At 39.2% G+C, this 22,482-nt stretch overlaps 1 protein-coding gene across 1 annotated transcript in view; it reads left to right on the top strand.

Annotated features, from left to right (window-relative positions):
- Positions 1-22,464, top strand: part of gas7b (growth arrest-specific 7b) — a 61,097-nt gene extending 38,633 nt beyond the window's left edge. The window contains exons 6-14 of the mRNA XM_082544133.1: positions 1,920-2,009; positions 5,160-5,275; positions 5,493-5,567; positions 10,514-10,592; positions 14,258-14,386; positions 14,926-15,049; positions 19,441-19,520; positions 20,186-20,284; positions 20,703-22,464. Coding sequence (XP_082400259.1) covers positions 1,920-2,009; positions 5,160-5,275; positions 5,493-5,567; positions 10,514-10,592; positions 14,258-14,386; positions 14,926-15,049; positions 19,441-19,520; positions 20,186-20,284; positions 20,703-20,816 — 906 coding nt within the window. The 3' untranslated portion in view covers positions 20,817-22,464. The remainder of the gene's footprint in view (positions 1-1,919; positions 2,010-5,159; positions 5,276-5,492; positions 5,568-10,513; positions 10,593-14,257; positions 14,387-14,925; positions 15,050-19,440; positions 19,521-20,185; positions 20,285-20,702) is intronic.
- The last annotated feature ends 18 nt before the right edge of the window (positions 22,465-22,482 follow it).

The raw sequence follows: 22,482 nt of genomic DNA, 5'->3' as shown, positions 1-22,482 counted from the left end.
TTCCTTCCCACTGTCGCCAAAGTGCTTGCTCATAGAGGGTCATATGATTGTTGGGTTTTTCTCTGTATGTATTATTGTAGCGTCTGGGTGCTGGTTTAGCTCAGTGCGTTGAGCAGCTGAGAGCGGACGGGTTCAAGTCTGGTCCACGTCCCTTTGCCGCATGTCTTCCCCTGCTTTCCTGTCCTTTCTTCACTGAGTCCATCAAATAAAGCTGAAAAAGGCCTTGAGGCGACTGTTGTTGTGATTTGGCGCTGTATAAATTGAACTGAATTAAAAGTCAATCTGAAAGTTTATGAACTAAGTAAAACTTTAACATTTTGGAGTTGAGGTTTTCACATGTTGCATCATATTTTTGGTAACTTCTAGCTTTAAGACAACACCTTCAGAATTCTATAATTAGGTGGAGCTATGTGTCTGCCATCACACTGCTTCAAAATGTGAAGAAATCCCAATCTGTGTCCACTGTGAGTGTTGAGCTCAGACTGGATATTGCTGGGAGGAGGGGCAAGTTGTTAGGGTCACCAAAGGTCAGGAGAGAAAGTGCTGGAAGCAGTGCCTCGTGTGTGTGTGTGTGTGTGTGTGTGTGTGTGTGTGTGTGTGTGTGTGTGTGTGTGTGTGCGTGCGTGTCTGAATTCAAACAAACTAAGCCTTTCATTGGATACTTAGTTGGAAGTCTCTTTGCCCTCATCTTCACCAAAGGAAAAGCAGGGGTCAGTTTAAAGCCCTGGTAGCTTTCAACCTCTGGACCTCCACAGCGATTAAATAGGAAGCCATTACTTCAAACAAATTATAAGCTTCATAAGCCAAGAAAAGGTTAAATTAGAGGCCCCTTTCTTCTAACTCATAGCATGTCAGACTATTGGCTCTGGAAAAGACATCAGCACAACCATATTTGTTGAATTCCCCTGAAAGGCGTGGCTTTGGTATTAGACCAGGGTGCCACTGAAGTTTGTTAAATAGCAACTGTGCATCATCGCTGCAGGCTGATTACCTCCTGAGGTTAATGGGAATGTGAGAGAAAGCTCCTGTTGTTCGCTCTGAAGTGAAAACTTGTGTCTTTATGTATGTCTTCACTGTGGAGACGTGTCTACTTTTTTCTGGGCTCTGTCTTTTCTGCTTCTTTTTCTTGTTGGCTTGACAGCAAATGAATCTGCAGAGCGAAGTGTAGATTTTCATGGCAAAGCAACGTTTTTGTTCTGCTAAACCTAGAAGCGATGAATTGTCAAAGCACCTCTGAGATCTGAGAATCTATTATACTATGTGAGTTCACTCCTGAAAGCGGTGAGGTTACCTGTGGTTGTCTGCTACCTTTCCACACTAGTGTAAAAGTTTGAAAAAAAAAACCCAATAAGAGCAGAGAGTAGTAGAGCATCATCAGTTGTGTGCAGTCCCTCTGCTTATGAGTGCTTCACAGCGGGGAGACTTGAAGCCAACAAACTCAAGAACACTGCTGCTGACAATTTACACCGCCGCGATAATTAAAGGCAATTTTCCAGAATCCATCCCACTGATTGCTCTGAAACCAGAGTAGAGCAGAGAGTGTCGGGCTATAGAGCAGAACAATGTATCCTCAAAAAAGCTAAGAACCACAATGGCGCTGTGTTGACAATGCTGTCCCTGAGGACAGCGAGCGCTGAAAAAAAATAAACGAACAATGTCAGCTTGACTGTAAACGTTTGGGCTTTTTTCACATCGGCATCTTCTCATAGCTGCACGGATGAGAGAGGGTTGCCAGAGCAACAGAGCACGCGCTACCTTGAATAGCAGTGCAGGTGTCTGTGTATGTGTGAGAGAGTGCACGTGCACATGTGAACTGCCTGTCAACACAAGGAGCAATCACAGGTGTGTGAAATCAGTTATTCGTCATGATCCCATAAACTGCCCATTAAACTGCGCTTGCTCCCCCCTCTCTCCTGCAGATCAACTGTGTGACGTTCCCATCACCCGCCTGCATGCCCGAGCAACAGCTACTGAAACCCAGTGAATGGAGCTACTGTGACTACTTCTGGGTAAGTTTACCTGAGTAACTATTTTCTATAGATCAAGTCCAGAACCTACAAAAACATAATCTTTTCATGATTTTAGTTTTTATATAGAAAGATTTGCAGTTGACCATCCTTATGTGTCCATGTTATGAGAAACAACACTGGATCCTCTTCATCTTTCATCGTGATTTCATATTTATGTCATCCTGGCCCAACTGCACGCTGGGAATCAGTATTGGCTTTAATAACATCCAAGACACAGCGCAGCAGGGAAACACATTACATGTAACTGGCTGGAGCACAGTGAGGCCAGCTGGCCTCAGCTGCTCTTGTTTGGACATCTCCTTCCCCTGCAGTGTAATTTCTACCAGGTGCAGTTTGTGTGGTAACACACTGTAATCACAAACACAGGTGACAATGCAGTAGAAAGAAAGAGAGAGTGGAGAAAGTGGATGGGAGAGTCCAGGAACGTCTGGTTTTCTGTAAAATGTGCAGTTCCCAAAATTCAGGATTATCTGTTCTCTGAGTTCCGATGTCAGTTTGTCATGTATGGTGTAGCTCCCAGTCTACTGACTGCTTTCTGCAATTAAAGCTGTACGCACTGTCCAGTGTTTAAGTGATTTCTAACAGGCTTTAGAAGACGTTAAGAGACTTTAGACACAGTTTTAAATATAGCCTGTATATAAAAAAGGTACAACTCAGCACCACTTAATTGAAATAGCTACTGCAATATTATGCGTGGTCGTGTCCAACACTGAAGATGTAGTCCTGCTGTCGTGTTGACTGTCTAGCCATCGCAGTCTTAGCTAGCATCGTCTGCTTGCTGTCTAGCTCACTATCAAATGTCATTTTATTATGTCCTCCATTAAAACTCTAAAAAATTAAGAAACACAGTCCTAATCAGTGTTGGTCAAGTTACTTGAAAAAAGTAATCAGTTACTAATTACTGATTACTTCCCCAAAAAAGTAATCCCGTTACTTTACTGATTACTTATTTTCAAAAGTAATTAATTACTTAGTTACTTAGTTACTTTTTAAAAACACGATTTACAACCTGAAGAGGTGATAAAGCGATAGATCTTTCAGCCCAATTCTACTTTTTCTACATAATCCATCATACAAAATGTAATCAAATGGAAAAGTCTCTTTTTTTTTAACTTGTTTTATTAGTTTTAATCTTTTAATTTTATGCATCAAGCAAAAATTTAATTATATGCAACATTCTCTGACTTGAATAAATTAGTTTAACATTTAAACCTATTTTCTACACATTCCAGCACATAAAATAAAATATTTTTTGTGTTTACACTCAGTCTTTCAAATAGATGCAAGTAAAACACAGCAGAAAATAAATAAAGTCAAAGACTCAGCGGTCCTTTTGCTCTATTTTCACCTGTAAAGCAGGAGTAGGGTAGGCAGAGGTTTACCCTGGTGCAGGTGTGCCGCAGCGGTCAGTTGAAGAATCCGCGAGTTTCTCTGTGAATTTCCCATTACGTCGTTGCGCACTCGGTGCTTGCTTGGAAGTTTAGGGGGTTTTTTCGCTGTAAAAAGAAGTTTTCTTCCCACACACGATGGACACTAATGTTTTTGTCACTTTTTATAGAATCAAACTCAAAGTAAGGTCAGTACTTCTACGCTTTAAACGCTGCACGCTCATACTCTCTCCCGCACTCGATATATGATCCATTGTTGATCTGCACACAGCTGTTGTCACGAACGGCGCACTCGCTTACGTCACTGTCATGAGACATTCTCGCAAAAAAATCACGGTTTCAGTAACACAGCGTTCCTACGTGAAAGTAAGTGTAATCTAATTACCGTTTTTGCAATAGTAATCCCTTACTTTACTCGTTACTGTAATCCGATTACTTTTTTCAAGTAACGCGTTACTGCCCATCTCTGGTCCTAATCAAGTGTTTTTAATCCAATATCAATTTAATTTTTAAAGCACTCAATCTTTTAGTTCAGGTCGCTTCATACTGTAGGGTAAAGACCCTGCAATAATACAGAGAATACCCCAACAGTCAGACGAATCCTCATGAGAAAGCACTTGGCAATAGTATTCTAGGGTTTTACTGTTGGGGTAGTCACCGAAGACAACTTCAAACCTCAAAAGGTTCATGTCAATCGAAAAAACAGGATGAATGGATGGATTGGTCATCCCATGGATGCTGGGCATCGGAAATATTTATGTACTGTATCTGCTAAGGTAAGCGTGCCAGCGCACTTTTAGAAGCATGTTACATGTCGTCCCTCTCTACATTTTTACTCATGTCGTTGTAACCAATGATTAAAAAAAACACGACTTGCATTTTAAGGTGCTATTTGCTGCAGTAAGTGAGTTGCTCACCCCAAGACGAGATAGCATACAGTGGATATGTGACATTAGAGCAACATAGTACATCTGGAGGAAGTGAAACCAAGATAGGAAGCTGAAAGCTGTTAAAATACTCTCTGCTAAAAAACCTGGTGCTTGGAAGGTAATATCCAACTAGTTTAGGAAACACATGTCCAGCAGCTGTTTGCAGAAAACAGCTGGTGCGAGCTCTGATAAAGCATTGTAGCAACAGCAATGCCATCGATATGGTAACGAAACTGGTGGTTGGAGACAAAAGTATAATCAGAATTCTTGTGACTGTGTGCAATGAATTAGAAGACGGTTAGCAAATCCGACTGCTCAGAGTGATACAGCAGTAATAAAAGTAATTCATGATATTCATCATGCATATAATGATCATATTAATCATGCATATAATGATCATATTCATCATAATATTACATTGTTGTTTTGATGGTCACTGCAACTATTTGCAACTGGTTGCCAATCACCAACAACTCATTTTACTAAGTCGCAAGACGGCTTTTTGCTCTGATGTGACAGAGCCATGAATAAGTGAGCAGAAAGAAGCTAAAATGTCTTTTGAAGGTGAAATTTTTCACAGAAAGATTGAAGAATGAGGACGATGGTGGCAGAATAGCGCTAATCAAAAAGGGTTCTACAGTTTTCAGTGAGGCCACCTGATTCAGTTTCCTCTGGTGTCATCTCTTTGAGGGAGCGTGCAGCATGTTTATTTTACTTAGCAACTTTGTTGAGGTCTAATGTTCACGTGTGTGTTGCTAAGCGTTTGTTTATTCACTGCATTTCTCGTGTGTTCGCCTTGTTTATCTCGTTAGGCTGATAAGAAGGATCCCCAGGGCAACGGCTGCATTACAGGATTTGAGGTTTTGCTGCAGAAACAGCTGAAGGGGAAACAGATGCAGAAAGAGATGGCCGAGTTCATTCGAGAACGGTATCTGCTACGTTCACTTTTTTAATGTTTCATTTTGTTCACACTTTGTCCTCGGGTTACTGTGACAACCATACAATTGTCATTAAAAACAAACCATTTCTCCTTTTTTCATGCTTGCTCTTTCATGTACATCAGTGCATTGCACAATAAAGGAAATGAACATGGAAACATTGTTGCGTACATGCCGTGTGGTAATCACCCTCTACTTCCTTCTCAGGATAAAGATAGAAGAGGAGTACGCTAAGAATCTCTCCAAGCTCTCACAGATCCCTCTAGCAAGCCAGGAAGAAGGGTGAGTGGCTGTGAAGAAGAAAGACACACAACCTGCCCTCATCACAGAGCGCCCTGTCACACATGGGTGCATGGATCAATATATAAAAAAAAAAAAGCCGCATGTCAACATTTGAAAAGCACTGTGCCAGGCTTCTCACTTTGAAGCTGCTTTAGAGTTGTGCAGGTTGTAAGTACCGCGTTTTAGGCTCCTTCCTTAACAGTGTATTCTGTAATTGTATTGCACAATAGAGGGTACATCTCTTTAAGATATTTCAGCTTTAAACATTAGAGCTGGTTTAAATTAAGTAATTTACAATGACAGTGAACTTTGCTGATAATGTATCCCCTACATATATTACATGTAGGATACAATAAACATAAAGTTATTCCAGGTTTAGGTAACAAGCTTATACATCTACTTACTCTTAGCTCATGTGCTACGTGTCTGATCAGGTAAGACTGTCACATCAAAATTGCAGAGTGTTTAAAACTATACAAATGTGAATTTTATTTCTTAGGAATCAACTTGTCCCTTATAATTATTTTCACCTATTTTATACTTTTGTACTCAGTTTCCACAATCGAGCTTTAAAGTCTGCCATGAGTGATATTGCTAGGTGTAAATTGACGCTAATGCCGAATTAGTCGGCCAATTAGACAATCCAGCAGACAGCTCCTCAGTGAGCAAGCCAATCAAGTAGCCAATCGCGCGAGACATCCCGATGTGAGCTGGATTCTGGAGGCCCTGTCAGTGAATCTGTGGCCATCCTGTAAAACCACTGCATGCTTTGATCTCCATCCTGCAACACATTCCAGCTATTAAAAGAAAGCACAGGAGAGGAGACACAGACGCATGCGAAGAGAGGGGGTGTGTTAGGAGATTGAAGGGGAGAGGGGAGGGGAAGGTGTGAAGCCCTGCTGGGGGAAAGAGAGTTTCCAGCCACTCCTCTTTTATCCTGTTTAACAACACACAGGATATCATGCTGAGGTGAGAGCAGCTCTTTGTCTGATTCACCGAGGGCACACAGGAACATGTATGTGAATCTCTTAACCTCAGCCTTTAATAGAAGCTCAGGGGTTAACGCAAGTTAAACTGCTGATTATTTGATGTTCACACTATCTAAATACGGATGAAGCACAATTTTTATTCAAATTATGATACATGTGGCCATGATGAAAGATTGTAGTGGCAATATAGGGCAGCAGAATCCTCAGCTAATAAAAAACTAATCACACAAACAAGGAATTTGTTGTGTTGCAAAAAGACAGTGGTGCAGAGAAAGACTATAAATTATACTTTTACTTTATACAAATACTTAGGAATAATTAGCATTGCAGCTAATTCATAAAATTATCCTAAAATATAATGTTAAATAATTAAATGATACCTAAATTAACCACTATTTTACAGTTCATGTATTGGTTTTTTTACGTTTGATTTGGTTTTTAGGCATTAAAACTAAGCAGAACTGCTCTTCTAAGATGGTTTACAATAACTTGCAGTTTCCTACTTTGCCAGTGATGTAACTTTGATTTTTTGTAACTTTTCTTGCCTAATCTCAGTGTAAGTCATTCATGTGGTGCAACTACAGTATAAAACAAGTCTTTGGCTTGAAAACAACGTGGAAGTGCCTCTAACTTGGATTCCTATTAATGGCCACCAGATGGCGAGACATCTGGTTCCTAAAAGACTTCCAGTCCTACAGAATTCTGGGAGAAAATGGCCCGCAGACTTGAAAACTTTATGATGTCAGTCACTCATTTTGAGTCGTACTGAATAAAGCATTGTTCATGTTGCTAATTTCAGTCATTCAAGGTTTCAGAAAAGAAGATTACACAAGAAACACTCAGTGTCTTATGACTTGTGACTGACAGTGAGTGTGATCTTTTTTGTTTGTTAGATCTGGTTTGAAAACACCAAGATGATGATGCCAAAAAATGCTTGAGGCTTCAAAACAGGAATTTAAACAGGAACTTTAATAATTCATAAAAAGTTTTATTTAGAAAAAAAGTGACTTTAAAACTTGCTGGCAGAATACCTGTACAAGAGTTATGTCTTTCTTTAAATATTACGGGCTAAAACAAATCACTCAGATTAATACATGAATGTGTGTTGTTGCTGATTTGGTTGCTAATGTTAGCTACCATTAGCTAGCTAACATTCTAGCTAACTTTCAGATTCTTCTAGACTTGAGCTAGCATATTTTGAATTCAGCAAAAATAACATAGGCTGAAAAATATTGGACACTTTATTTGACATTATTATCATTTCTATCAGACAAAGAAAGAAGGCAAACTGTACACGGATGTAAGGGGGGTTCAGCTACACTTACCCTCCCTTTCAGTGTTTACATGCATATAAGATAACCCCTCTTCATGCTAGGATAGTAACAGAGTGGGATGGAATTGTCCCATATAGAATCCAGATTATGCCAGCCAGCTCAGTCTGCCCACACCCACAAAAGTGCAACACAATGCTTTCATTATGCCGTCCCTAAGGCTGGCTCTGTTGTCACACAGGACAATCACTGTTTTGTTGGTCGGTTCCTACCATCCGACCAGCCGCAGCCCAGAACCAGCCATCTATTTATTCCTGAATTTGCCATTTGTTTGGTGGGGATGTGAGGCATGTGACCATTTTTTTTTATAGTTACCAATACTGTACTATGCTGAATGAGGAAGTGCATGGCAAGAGATTCATTTTCCCTGAGATGCAGCATTTTGTTGCCAAGTGACTGTCACTTGGGAATGCAAGATTGCAGGCACATGGCACATATAAGTTATTGAGTGTGAAGAATGTTTGAAGTGGTGCAGTTTTTCCAGTTTGGAATCATAATATCCAGATTCCTCTTAGTTCAAGGTTTGTCTTTCATCTGATGTCTTTTTAAGGTGGAAAGATACTGCATCTGTATGAGCTGTTAATCTGGTCTATATTGAGCAAAGAATAATAAAATAGCCTTCTTGTGTGTAGAAAAGGAGTGTTTTCAAGCTTATTTTTCTACCCACAAACCAAAAAATTGATTTATTAGGTGAAAAAGTTGTATTTCAATTCAATCATTTAAGTCAATTTTTAAGCACGCATGCCAAACATTTGATGGTTCTAGATTTTTGAATGTGAGAATTTTCTGCTTTACTTAAACTCGTGTTACACTCAGCTGAACATTAGAATAGAATAGAATAGAATAGCCCTTTATTGTTATTGTATATGTACAACGAAATAAGGATTTTATGACTTGAGCAAAATATAAATAAATAAATATCTTCAGCGCATTGGTCAGACCTCAAGGATATACAGATTACATTTCAGTGAGTACCACTGAATGTAAACAGAAGTGTTGCTTATTTATAGGAAGATTCTGTCGGTGGTGCTGTTTTCTTTGTTCAGCCATGGTGGCTGACTCTTTTAATGCTGACATCTATCTTCATTTCAGCCATACCTTTGTTACTGAGGCATCAAACATAAACACATCTGCTTTCAGTCTTTAAAGACAACGATGTCACTGTTATGACAAAAGGGTCAATTTCTGTAGTTCCCAATGTAAAGTGTGTGTGAACTCCGATAGTTAAGGTTAGACTTTTCAGAAGACACTGACACATTCACACAATTTCACACAGGCAAATCGACTTGTTAAAACCAATGAGTGTAGAAAACAGTCGTGGGTTAACACATGCTGTTTTTATGTGCCAGTGACTGCTCAATTTAGATGTATGTCTCCCCTTTCATTTAGATAGAAGCTTTAAAATAGCTCTCCAAATAAGGCCCTAGAGATATTACCAAGATGGTTGTCGAGTTGCATGACTTGTGTCTAGCAGGACTTTTCGAGAACTTTAAAAGCAGGAAACTGAAATGTTGTCTTGAGTCAAGGGGTTGGTGTGTATCGTGGCCTAGGTGTCACAGGGTGAGAGGCTGGGTATAACCTGGACACACTAGAATCAACAATTAAGCCAACACCCGGTGGTGCATCAGTTTTTTATGCCATTAATTTTTTATGATGATATTAGCTATCTGTCAGGCAAATCATTTCATAATTAAAAAAGCAAAGAAGAGGTGGGAGAAACAAGAATGAACTTATTAAGCATTTAATAGGCACAAACCTTCACCTGAAGAAAGGTGCACAGCTTATTCCGCAACCTGATTGGACGACACTGATGATTTGGTGTAACTGTTATAGAAATCATGCTTGCTGATTGCCGTTAGGCAGCTTTTGTTGTATCTAAGCTTTAAAATGATCTCTATGATTTGAAAAGCTCGCAATGGTTTAGATGGCGTCGATCTGGAGGTACCCGAATTTGCTCCGACAGTGTTTGGAATGTTCTGGATGTCAGTGTGAGGGAATTCCACAGGTCTTCCACTCAGAGCGGCGCTTTGAAGTGACCCGCTGACCCGCGAAGACCTCCAGTCCTGGACTTAAAGCCGTGTGTCTGTGACTGTCTGCCTAAGCAAGTGATTGTTTTACAGTCTTCATGATCTTGTTGCCATAAACCATTCTGTCTAAGAATGCAAACATATATCTGCACTATTAAAAAGACAAGTTGCGTGTGAAGATAATGTAATGTGCATCATCTCGTCTTCAAAACAAGCCTTCTGAGTTTTACTGCCCCCAGCTGTGTTGAGAAAGCTGCACTCGAAGCTGAGAGAATAAGTGGAGCCATATCTCATGTCCCATACATCCTAATCATCTGTTGAACTGGCGGTGGACCTCAGCTCAGCTCTGTAGATTTACCGGTTACTTGTGCTTCTGTGAACTTTTGCACTGACTACTCATGAGCCTCAACTCTGTGTGTGTGTGTGTGTGTGTGTGTGTGTGTGTGGGATTCATCCTGCTCCCTCGGCTCCGTCTTACCCCCCCATTTTCTCTGACAGCTTCCATGCCCACCCTATGAGTCTTTATAAAAGTGTGTGTGGTCTTTTATTGTGTAATATATTAACCACTCACACTCTCCCTCCTTCTTATCTGCTCTCAGTACTCTGGGGGAGGCTTGGGCCCAGCTGAAGAAGAGCCTGGCAGACGAAGCTGAAGTTCACCTTAAGTTCTCCTCGAAGGTAATTCATCAAACTCTGTCGGATCCGGTTAATAAGATATGAAACCAAATATTAACTAAACAGATTTTTCATAGTATTCTGACTGCCTGATTATTCGCCATGCCTGTCTATCTCTTAAAGCACAAAAGGGCATACAATAGATGCAGACAGGAAAAGCTTAGCAACAATGTGGCAACCAGAGACCACGGAATGTCTCAATAACAGGCAAAACTACCAGTGGCAACATGAAGTGGGTGGATACCAATAAACACAAAGCTAGCATCACTATATTATACAAGATATGTCCAGTGTTTGTTTTGTTTACAACCAGACCAAACCAGAACTGGCTTTAAGAGGCAACATTGTTTTCTTTGGCCAGATTACATTCACAACAACAGCTTAAAGTTAGTCGTGGTAAAAAAGAAAGAAAGGACACCCTCTGTCACTTTAGGAAATACCTAACCTGGTTTTAGCAGGTCTTAAAATTAGATTATATGCAAAGTGAGATTAACACGACATATTGCACCGTGCCATTATTTATTTAAGACAAACTGAGAAAATGGAACATGGAAGTACATGGTGACAACATATTTTGACTTTTACACTGATATAAAAGTGAATACATGCACAAAATGAGGGTGCTGTTTCTTGTTTTATTTGTGTTTCTCTTATCAGAATGATTAAAACAAACTAACAGTTAGTGCCTTCCACTCTGGACAGGAATCAGTTTGTCTCTGCTATTCAATTCAACTTTATTTATACAGCGCCAGATCACAACAGTCGCCCCAAGGCTCTTTATATTGTAAGGTAGACCCTAGAATAATACATACAGAGAAAAACCCAACAATCATGTGACCCCCTATGAGCAAGCACCTTGCCGATAGTGGGAAGGAAAAACTCCCTTTTAACAGGAAGAAACCTCCGGCAGAACCAGGCTCAGGGAGCCATCTGTTGAGGAGAGAGAAGGAAGACAGGATATTCTGATTGAATGCGACCTAGCTTTATAATACGTTATTTGCGTTGCATCACATTTGTAAAAAAACACAACATTTTTACAGTTTTCATTCATTTGAGATCGCACGTTTATGAGAATGCACAAACAAAGGTCTAAATGAAGATTTCTTCACTTTTTGTTTTGTTTTTTTAACCGACTTTGTTTAGCCAAAGTTCAGTTCGCTTCTTCAGTCTGATGCATTAACAACCAGCCACTCAGTTTATCCACAGCTGTTTGGAAACTACAGAGTACTGGTGTGAACACTTCTGCTGAGCTTTCTGTTAAAGCCCATCAATTCCTCTTTTCCCCAGGCTCCTGCTTTTTTAAAAGTGGGTCATTTAAACCTACACTGAAAATAGGTTTAGCTTAGATAAAAGCCATAAGATGTGATCTAACCCAGTTAACTTTTTAACGTAACCTTCAGGGACCCTGAACAGTGATAAATGTGACTGTGGCCCTGTGATTTGAACAAAGAGACTTCCTGCATCTCCCTGTGAGCGTCTCTTATTCATAGAGCCAAGGCTCTTATTTCACCTTACAGTTACTGAATAAACTGGGGGATGTTTTATCAGGTGGACTAATGTTTCCAGTTGTTTAACCTCTTTAAGCCTTATGATGAAGAGGTCACACTGTATTTTATTGGCTGATCACTCCGGACGGTCGCTGCTGCTTGGTTTTACAGTACGTCCATATTGGCTGCGGGTACTGCAGCCTACAGCACATGTGACTCACTAGGCAGACAGACTGCCTTCTAATGCAGTGACATAGAGTAAAGGGCTTCCTGATGGCTCTGTGGGCTGAAGCACATGTGTGTGACACGGAGGCTTTGACTCAACATTTTATTTATTGATTTATTTTAAAAATAATTTTTAATCGCGATTTCCCCACAAGCAGAAAGACTGCGGGAACCGGTAGCAGATGATTTACGAGCGAGGCATCTTCTGTCTTAAGAACTCAGTAATGCTTTCAAAGTCTTCAAGGGGCCAGCTAGCGCTCTTCATTTTCAGATCGTTTTCGATGTTTGATGTCGAAGGAAAGAGGGGAAGACAAAAGACAGAGGCCAGGATTCCAGCTGGAGTGATGGAGGAAATGGAATCGGTGATGCACAGATGTGCGGCACTTTTCCAGGTTCTTGGAGGAGAAGGAAGGGTTTAAGTGGAAATGAATTTTGAATGACGGTGTGATTGCAGGAAGGAGCTGCACATCTCATTCATCACTGACAGCTGGGACAGGACACCACATTGCATATTACCAGTGACGGGCTTGCTGCTGTCATTCAAAAATAATATGGCCTTGTCAGAAACTTGGATCTGGAAGATGTGCTGTTAACTTTAAAAGCCACTTTACCAATAAAGGATCAAGCAAAAAGAGAAGCAAATGAATGATAACAACTGAGATTCTGGTTTTTGCTTGGCTCCTTCATATCAAAGCATTTGTGATCTAAAATAGCTCAGTGTCAGAAGATGATGACATGATATATGGAATGCAACCAGAGCGAATGGGGCTAATTAAGGTTCTGGATAATTAAATCTGATAAACAGAGAGGTGATTAAAGGGTGTCCCTTTGTGATTAATCACTAGCATTACTGTAATCTAAACTTTATAAACCTGAGTTGCTCTTGAAGAAGAAGTCATTTTATTGAAACTTCTCTTAATGTGCATTAACAGTCGCTGTATTTGTTGTTCAGTGCATGAATCTGCCTGACACATTTGTTTTCCCTTTCAGCTACCAGAATTCTGAAACCAATCAAAGTACCACATGGTTTTGAGTAGTGAACACTATAAGTCATGAAGTGCTAAATGAGACCAAACTTGGCTCTATTTTGTATCAGTGTCAGGACATACAATGGACCTGAGTGGCTTAATGACTTTTCTATGCGTTATTTTGTAAATACGGTCATGTTAAAAAAAAGGACATGTAAAAACAACCTCAAATGACTGACAACAAATGACATATTACACTATCCTTATTCATTTAACAGCAACTAAGTATAAATGCAGAAGCAGATGGTGTGAAATATTAAGTGCATCATGTGATTTGGTAGCTTGTAGAAGCATTTGTACCTGTAATAAAGTGAAGTAAGCTTTTTCTGTTTGACTTTATGAGTCTCTCACATCATTGTGGAGGAACTTTAGCCCACTCTTATTTGAAACGTTGCTTTAGCTTATTGAGGTTTGTGGGAATTTGCTGGGATGTCCACTCCCGGGAGACTTTCTCCTTCTGTGAATAATCTTCCTCACTTACATTTTCTGTGGTTTGTTGTTGATTCAACAAACCAAAGTATATGAATGCTAAACTGTTTTTGACTAGCCAACAGTGCAAATATTTGGCTAATTAGCCACTAGCAAAACTTTTGGCTAATGTCTGTGCCTCTCACCTTTTTATCTCAAAGAAGATACTCAGAAATTTTGGAACTGTAAGTTTAATGAATCAATTCTGTCATAGCAGGAAAGCTGCAGTCAGTATTTCTCCTGTTTGCTATTTATTCCTGCTGTCTGCTGTCTATATGTTATTACGGCACAGTTGGTGTAGAGCATTGTACATGTACAATGACAATAAAGGGCTATTTTTCTATTATAGCAATGGCCAGTCATGTTTTACTGACAAACGCTTGCCTGAAACTAGCTTTTCATCATTTTTTTTCTGCTCAGAAAAAATCAGTATTCAGTATGTGTTGTTTTCTTTGAGCAGCTCCAGAGTGAAGTGGAGAAGCCCTTCCTGACCTTCAGGGAAAACTTTAAGAAGGACATGAAGAGGCTCGACCACCACATTGCCGACCTACGGAAGCAGATGGTTGGCCGCTATGCGGCTGTGGAGAAGGTATCCAAGCTCATACAAATATAAGAACTCATGTACGTTATATTATTTCATATGGCAGTATAAACTATTTAGGGAATCATCTCACTGCTGATTATAATTCCACATTTCTTCTATAAGCAGATGGCTGTTTCTCATCTGTTGGATATTTTGTCTTTGTTTATATATACAATAGAAAGCAACTGGGTAAAGCTCGTCTAACATCATCTGTCAGTGTCTTTATGATCAGCGATCATGCTGAGAAAGGACTCAACAGTTTCTCTCAAATAAAGTAATCTGATGGGCGACTGAGCATTTAAAGCAGGACTGCAAATAAGTTACTGACATTGTTGGCTGTCAAAAGAAAGCTTTAACACTGAATGATGCATGAATGGTGCAGACAGCATTATCACTGTGGTGAATTGAAGAAGAGTGTAACATTATTTTATCGTGTTAGCGTGATGCTGCACATTGTTTAAAGGAAAACATTTGCTGCCTGAAGCTCAGCCAGAAATTCAGATTGTTTTGTGAAAGTCTTTACTTCAGACTCTTATCTCTGGCAGGCTCGTAAAGCTCTGTCTGACAGGCAGAAAGAGTTGGAGCTAAAGACGCAGCAGCTGGAGATCAAACTCAGCAACAAGATTGAAGAAGACATCAAAAAAGCCCGCAGGAAATCCACACAAGCAGGTCAGAGCATGGGGCAAAGGTCAAACCATGGGTCTTTATAGGGTCACACTTTCACTGAGGTATTTGTTGTTTACTCTGTACCCTCTCATGTGGCTGTGAAACATTCACCGTTGGTCGCTGTTTCCCGACTTTAATGGTACTGCATGTAAATTCTAAATTTCTAGGTTTAAAATTATGTAGTTTAAACAAATCTGTCAAAATGTTCTAAGAACCACTATGACTGTATGTGCACAACATCTGTTTTCAAACTAAACTTACTTCAGCAGAAATTTACTGGATAAGGAAATGGATCCAAACCAGTGCTAAAAGACTTTGTTGAGTCTTCTCAACTTCCTATTCTACACTGATGTTATGTTATATATACATATGTGTGTATATATATATATATGTATGTATACATATATGTATATATATATATAACCCCAAAATATATTTCATCATCACATCAGCGGTAGTTTGTGGTGGTGCTATCCTCAGTTAATCTAAAAGAATAAATTACACCGACAGCAGGACTCACACAGTTTGACAAATGCAGGTCTACTTGTCATTGTGTGCAAATGTGAACATACATTTAAATTCTGTTCGTATCAGTAAATTAATCAGGTCAGCCATGAGTTCTGAAGTGTCTGAATGTAAATAAACATTCTGTCAACATTTCATATCTTCTGCCGCCGTGAATATATTTATCTTTGGCACAGAAGTTTCTTTCATGATTAATTTCAGTCCTCTCCCATTCCTTAGTTAGCAGCCACAGGTTGGAGCATTAATAGGTTCAGAAATAGTGTTAATAGAATTTAGATTAAATAAGTGAATCTAATAATGGGTTCCAGTCAGATAACATGCTAATTCTAAATAAGAGAAATAATTAGTCGACTTTATGCAGTTAGAAAAGCATTGTATTAAATAAGCACAAGGCGTTGCATCTTTTCTTTCCTAAAAATGTAACTATGAGACCCTCCAGTGCCTGCATGTAAAAGTTTAGACCCTGTAAATAGCTAACTTACTGAACATGAAATCTGAATCCTCCTTCAGTGTTTCTTTAGCCCTTCACTTGAGCTGGCCTATGAACCGGGATTCTGTTTGTCTTTTTGCATGAGTCATGAGCTCTATCAGTGCTGCAACCCAGACTGGGAGAACCCCCCCCCCCAAAAAAAAACCCCCACATATTTTCCTAATAGACTGGGAAAGAGACTTCTCTGCTTCTGTGCTTGAGGTTGGGTATCGCAAAGGCAGTCCGCATCTCTGCAGAGTGTTTACTGTCAATGAGGCGGTGTGTGCAAAATACGTCAGTGAAAATCCCTCGATGTCGCTGATATGGACATCATAAATTATGCTCAGCTCCGTGGTCCTTGGGCTGGGAGATGTACCATCCTTCCACTGTTTGCCCTGCTGTAGCCTGACAACCTGTGCTGTTTTTCAAATCTTGCTAAAGAAACAATTTTGTTGCATTGTTTGATTATATGAGGTGTCTGTTTCTTCTCACTGCTTTGAAGTGGGCAAGAATAAAGGATATATTATGTTCTTTGGGGCACTAAGCAGGATTTAGGAAGACAGACAATACTGCCAATGCTGATGATTGATTAATTCATTATTTCAGCACAATCTGCAGTTTCAGAAAGGAGCTGAGTATTCTAAATTTGAACGAATGTTACATGCATTTCCTGTGAACTATTTTCAGCAATAGAATAATCATAGATTGTATAAAAGATGTACTTAGCTTCAGCTTTTAAAAAGCAAAGCCAGCGTGGAAGGGCCTTAAACCTGCTTTCTTTTTATAACAACAGTGAGGGGTGGGGGGCTCTGGTTGCAGTTGCAAAAGACTTCCGGTCCTTTAGAAGTCTGTGGGAAAATGGTCTTGGGACTTGACCTCAGTAAACATGTTAGTGGTGAGTTCATAGTCACTCGTTTCAGGTTATATAAAATCAATTTTTAGCCCCATTTTATAAATGTTGGCCATTCTAGGTTTCAGTCGGGAAGATTATCCAAGGTGTCCTCACTGGTTTCAGTATTTGGTTTATCATTTCAATATAACTTCAGTATTTATAAACGGTATGAATACCTCTATTTAAAGTTTTTTTGCCAGTTATAAAGAGTAAAAGTAGAGCAACTGGGCACCTTTGCATTCAGCTGTGTAACAATACATATATGGTGCAATGCTGTAGTCTCCGTTACCTGTGGTGTTGTTTTTTTTACTAGGGTAAAAGGGTTCATCCACTGCTCCTCACAAACAAAACATTATGTCACATTGCGTGAACAATGGATCGTAAGCCACTGAAAATAGTGAAAGCACATGTGCATGTTAGAAGGGCGGGAGGTGGAAAAGAGCCAGAGTGGAAAAGTAGCTGCAGCAGATTGATGATTATAAAAGTTTTTACTAGCTGTGCCACCTGAGGAAAGTGACAGGCTAAGAGCCAACAATGTAAACCACCAAAGTGTGATGTCATGGGCCAACCAGGCATGACCACACGTGACTCATGACACACACACACAGCGATCCCTCCTCTGTTGCTTATGCAACCAAGTAAAAAAGAAAAAGCGGCAGTTGTTGACAGTGCTCGTGGTGTCTGGCTGCCAATGATGATGACTGCAGTGTGAGGGAAGCAGAAAGGAGTCTGATGCCAAAACAAATAAAGCATGGCATCTGTGTGCTTATAACAAAGTCTCATTATCGTTCTCACTGCATTGGATTTCACACAGCAGTGATAGCAAGGATTTCCTTACAGTTTAAATCAACCATCTGAAGCTGTGATCACCCTTTTATAGACTCCATTACTTTATATATATATATATGTATATGTATATATATATATGTGTGTGTGTGTGTATATATATATATATATATATATATATATATATATATATATATATATATATATATATATATATATATATATATATATATATATATATATATATATATATATATATATACACACATATATATATGTGTGTGTATATATATATATATATATATACACACATATATATATGTGTGTGTATATATATATATATATATATATATATATATATATATATATATATATATATATATATATGTATATATGTATTTGTTCTTAGAGTCTCTTTTTTCTTGGAGGGCTTATGCGCATGTGCTTCTCATTTTTTTCTTTGTTTATTTATAGAAGCCATTCTGAGCTGAAGTGAGAGAAAACCCTGTTTACTGTAAATTCTGCTGCAGCAGCAAGAACTTTAAGAAGTGCTAGAACATTTCAAGATCCATATATATGGATGCATTGTACACAAAAGGAGCAGTTTATTACAGCTTTCTTATGGCCTGTATTTCTTTTCGTCCTTTTAGAATATTTTTGAAAGAGTTGTTCAGTTTTGGAGATATCAGCTGTAGAGATATCCACGTGAATAGAACTCATAGCGACAAATGTTTAATGTAGGAACTGTTTTATGTCTTCTAAACTAAACTAAAGCCTTAACTCATAACTGGGTTCATACTAAAACAATCTAGGTGGGTAAATATGAGTCCAGGCAAGAGGGAAGACCTATAAACCAGATTTGGATATAAATGTTCTCTATACTGATATATTGCATAAAGTACCTGTGATTTATAAAGAACTAGTTCCAAATTCTTCAGCTTCACCTTAAATGAATTACTGCATGGTTGAAACAGTTGGATGGTCCAACTGGAAAATCAAACTAAGCACACGTCAATCATGTTAAGTGAAGCAAGTTAAGTTTCTGGAGTGGTCTTCCCAAAGCTTTGATGCTATCCCAATTGAAAATTTGTGGACTACGCTTATAGGCCAGGTCTGCCCCAAGAAACCATCCACCCCCTTCCGCTTTCACTGTACTACTGATTATACTGTAAGAAATATTACTCCACACTAGCTCGGCTGTGAGATATTTAGCAGCCACATTGGAGAGAGGAATAGGAATAATGTGAACATAATGTAGCACATATATGAGCGCATGTTGACTGAAGAAGAATGAAGAACAGAATACTCAGCATCATTTCCTCTCTGATCTAATCTTCTACATGATTAGTGTTTGTTTTGTTGTCAGCTGGATGCAGGCAGACACATTAATGAAATAACAGATTAGACCTTTCCTTTTCTCATTGCTCATGGTATCATAATGAAATCTTCTATCAGTCTAGATTATCTGTGCTGCTCTGGAATAATTGTATCAGCTGAGTAATGAGAAAACATCCCTGCACATGCATGTTTTGTTCGAACGCCCCAGCTGTGAGGGAATATCTTGGTTGCAACACCATCTGCTGGATGTAAAATGCTAGAACCAAATGAAGTGCTTGGGCTTGCTTTGTTTTGGGGTTTTGTTTTTTGCTGTTGTAGCCAAATTAGTGCATAGATTTTCAAAATAAAAGTTGCTAATTGGCTTGTTTTTCTTCTTCGTGGCAGGCGATGATCTGATGCGCTGTGTCGACCTTTATAATCAGTCGCAGTCCAAATGGTTTGAAGAGATGGTCACCACAAGCCTGGTAAGAATGCATGAGTTTTACATGTGTTAGCATAATTTAGTCAAAGTAATATTTTGCGATTACTTAAAATGTCTGTACACCTTTAAAGGTGCTTTTTGGATTTACCTTCTGAAGAATTAACTGAAACTTTCACCACCAAGGGTAAAATGTGGTTATTTCTAATATGTCACTCGTGCTTCCATAGTGCCTTTCAACTCAATGTGAGCAAAGTGCTCTGTACTACAAAGTCTTATTCACACAAGCATTCATACAGTGCTTTTAGCTATATATAAAAACTTTTTTTGCCCACTTCCAGGCCTCCATTGTGATTAAAAACAGGCCCCTTAATGACTTGCCTGGTTAAATAAAGATTATGGTCACTTATTACACCATCCTGTGGTACAAGTTAGTATTAATGTTGGGTATTAACTTTAATTACCCTTTAATACCCAACATATAAGTTTTTTTGTTTTTTTTGTTTTTTTGCATTTTTACACCTATTTCAGGGTTTTGTGGTTCATTGTGTGCTAGTTTGATCTGAAATTACTTTTTTTTTTTCTTTTTATCCATTCCATTCAGTTTCCTAATAGTGAATTTCCAAATGAGTTTTGCGAATTCACTGCACTTGATGCTGAGTTTCGGTAACTTCTCTGTGACTCAGCTGTTAAAACTGATCTTTTTCTCAGGAGCTGGAACGACTGGAGGTCGAGCGGGTGGAGATGATCAGACAGCATCTTTGCCAGTACACCACCCTTCGACATGAGACAGACATGTTCAACCAAAGTGTAAGTGCAACGTCTGCTGTCTTTTGCAAGCAGCAGGTAGTATACACCAAGGCGTCATTCATTCATCCATCCATCCATCTGTTCTCTTCCACTTATCCAACTCAGGGTCTATCCCAGCTAGCATAGGGCAAGAGGTGGGGTGGCCCCATTCATATGGGAGTTACAACACATATGAGAGGTGGACTCATTTATATAGTACCAGCTGTGATCTGTGCTTCCCAAATAAATTATACCTGGGTTCAGGGCTAGGGCCTCTGCTGGGCTTGTTCTATTACTTAGGGTCTAATAGCCTGATTGTATAGTTACCTCACTAGTAGCAGCAGAGGGAGGCAAAGAGCTACTTTCTCTGAGTGACTGAAGCATGAAGAAGAGGCTAAAGTTTCTTGTTTGACGTTTCAGCTGTTGTTTGTTCTTTCAGACCATGGAGCCAGTGGATCAGCTACTGCAGTGTGTGGACCCAACCAAAGACAGAGAAACGTGGGTACGGGAGAATAAAACTGGAGAAATTCGCCCAGTGGACATCGAGATCTGATATCGGCGCTATCTGATGAACTCACACCCAGATACAGCAAGCTCGAGGCTCCGTACCGGAGGAGAGGAAGTCTGTGCTGGGATCTTCCCCCTCCCACGCATGCACACACTGATCTGTATGTGATTCCTAACAGACTGAGGGACGGTCAGTTTGTGCTGAGCTATTCTTTACGTCCTGACAGCCCCCCTGCTGACAATGATATCAGTGTCTGAGGGAGTTTTTTGAGGGATGACGAGACCTGTCATAGTTTTGTGTTATACAAGCTGTTACTCGTGCCGAGTGAATGGGAACTTTATGTATATTCTTTAGTAAAGGATGCTTAGGTGAGGCAAATGTTTAAGAAGCACCAACATGTTGTAAGTGTTGAATAGCTTTATGTTAGGCAGAAGTGTAATGCTAATACTCCAGAAATGCAATGATTTAACAGATGCTGCTAAGCAAACTGCATTCAGAAAAAAAGAGTTGCTCTGTTACTTTGTAGCAGAATGAAGTACTTTAATGTCTCCAGTGTGTACATGGTGACTTTGCTAGACTCCACCCTTTAGTTACTGTTGCTAGATCTAATTTTAATTAAAAACAAAATGCAGCTTATTATGGCAGTGGTGTTTGAAGGTAAAGTTTTTTTTCTAATGGTGGGTCTTCGGTTCAATCTATGGTAAAAAAAAAAGCAGGCTTCTCTTTTGTAACACAGCTGTCGCAAGTGTTCAGTTGATCCACATCTGCAGACTCTCACATTCTGTGGAAAATCAATGCGAGCCTCCCACCTAAACCCACCGGAAACTGATGGCTTCTTTTCATACAATGACTTTATTTAATGAGGCCAAGCTAAATTTTACTTCACACCAAGTGCTGTTCCTCAAAGTTTGGCTCTTCTGTTATTGTACACACAAACAATTTAAGCAGGGGATATGAATCCCATTAAAGATTCAGACACAGTTAATAAATGGTGGGAAATCAGATGCTTTATGGGACTGCCACCAACAAGCTGCATTTCCTAAACTATGACTGGCAGTAACTGATCATCACACTTAGGAGTTGGGCAATAGCCAACGGTGAATTCCTGAGGACTAAAATCCCAAATCTGGCAACACTTCACAAATCTAATTTTCTCCTTTTTTAAATTTCTAATAAGAATTTTAAATCAGCCAGTTGCACTTTACATTCAGATGATTTTTAATCAACTTTTACTGTAAATTGCTGTTCATATACAAAGACATCTAAACACAAGTTGCTACAGACTTGTTTTTGGTTATGTTCATGAAGCATAACTGTGACATATATGTGTAAATATGTTTTAAGGTGATTTGCTCTGAAAGGGGATCGTAGTGGAAAGAATGTAAAATAGATTAAATAGATTTTTACAGAAAACATACGGTAGATATTTGGTACTGATAATATATTAAACATACAAGTGCTTTATACACAAGAAAACATCTCTAACAGTATGATAGAGTTTTGGAATATGAATCATTTGCTTCAGTTGGATTTGGTAACCGTACTGCAGAAGCTAACTGCCATACCAAATGTTCTTGTCCAGTATTACTGCTTAGTACTGCTTGACTGCTAAAAGGAGACAAATGAGATGTTTTTGTACATTAACAGCTAAAAGTTGTCATTTTTCATTAATAAAATGGAAATACGTATCTCATGTCTCAATGCGTTGCTT

Source organism: Aulonocara stuartgranti, assembly GCF_965226115.1.
Source record: "Aulonocara stuartgranti genome assembly, chromosome: 8".
NCBI lineage: Eukaryota > Metazoa > Chordata > Actinopteri > Cichliformes > Cichlidae > Aulonocara > Aulonocara stuartgranti.
This window is presented reverse-complemented; position numbering and strand designations above follow the sequence as displayed.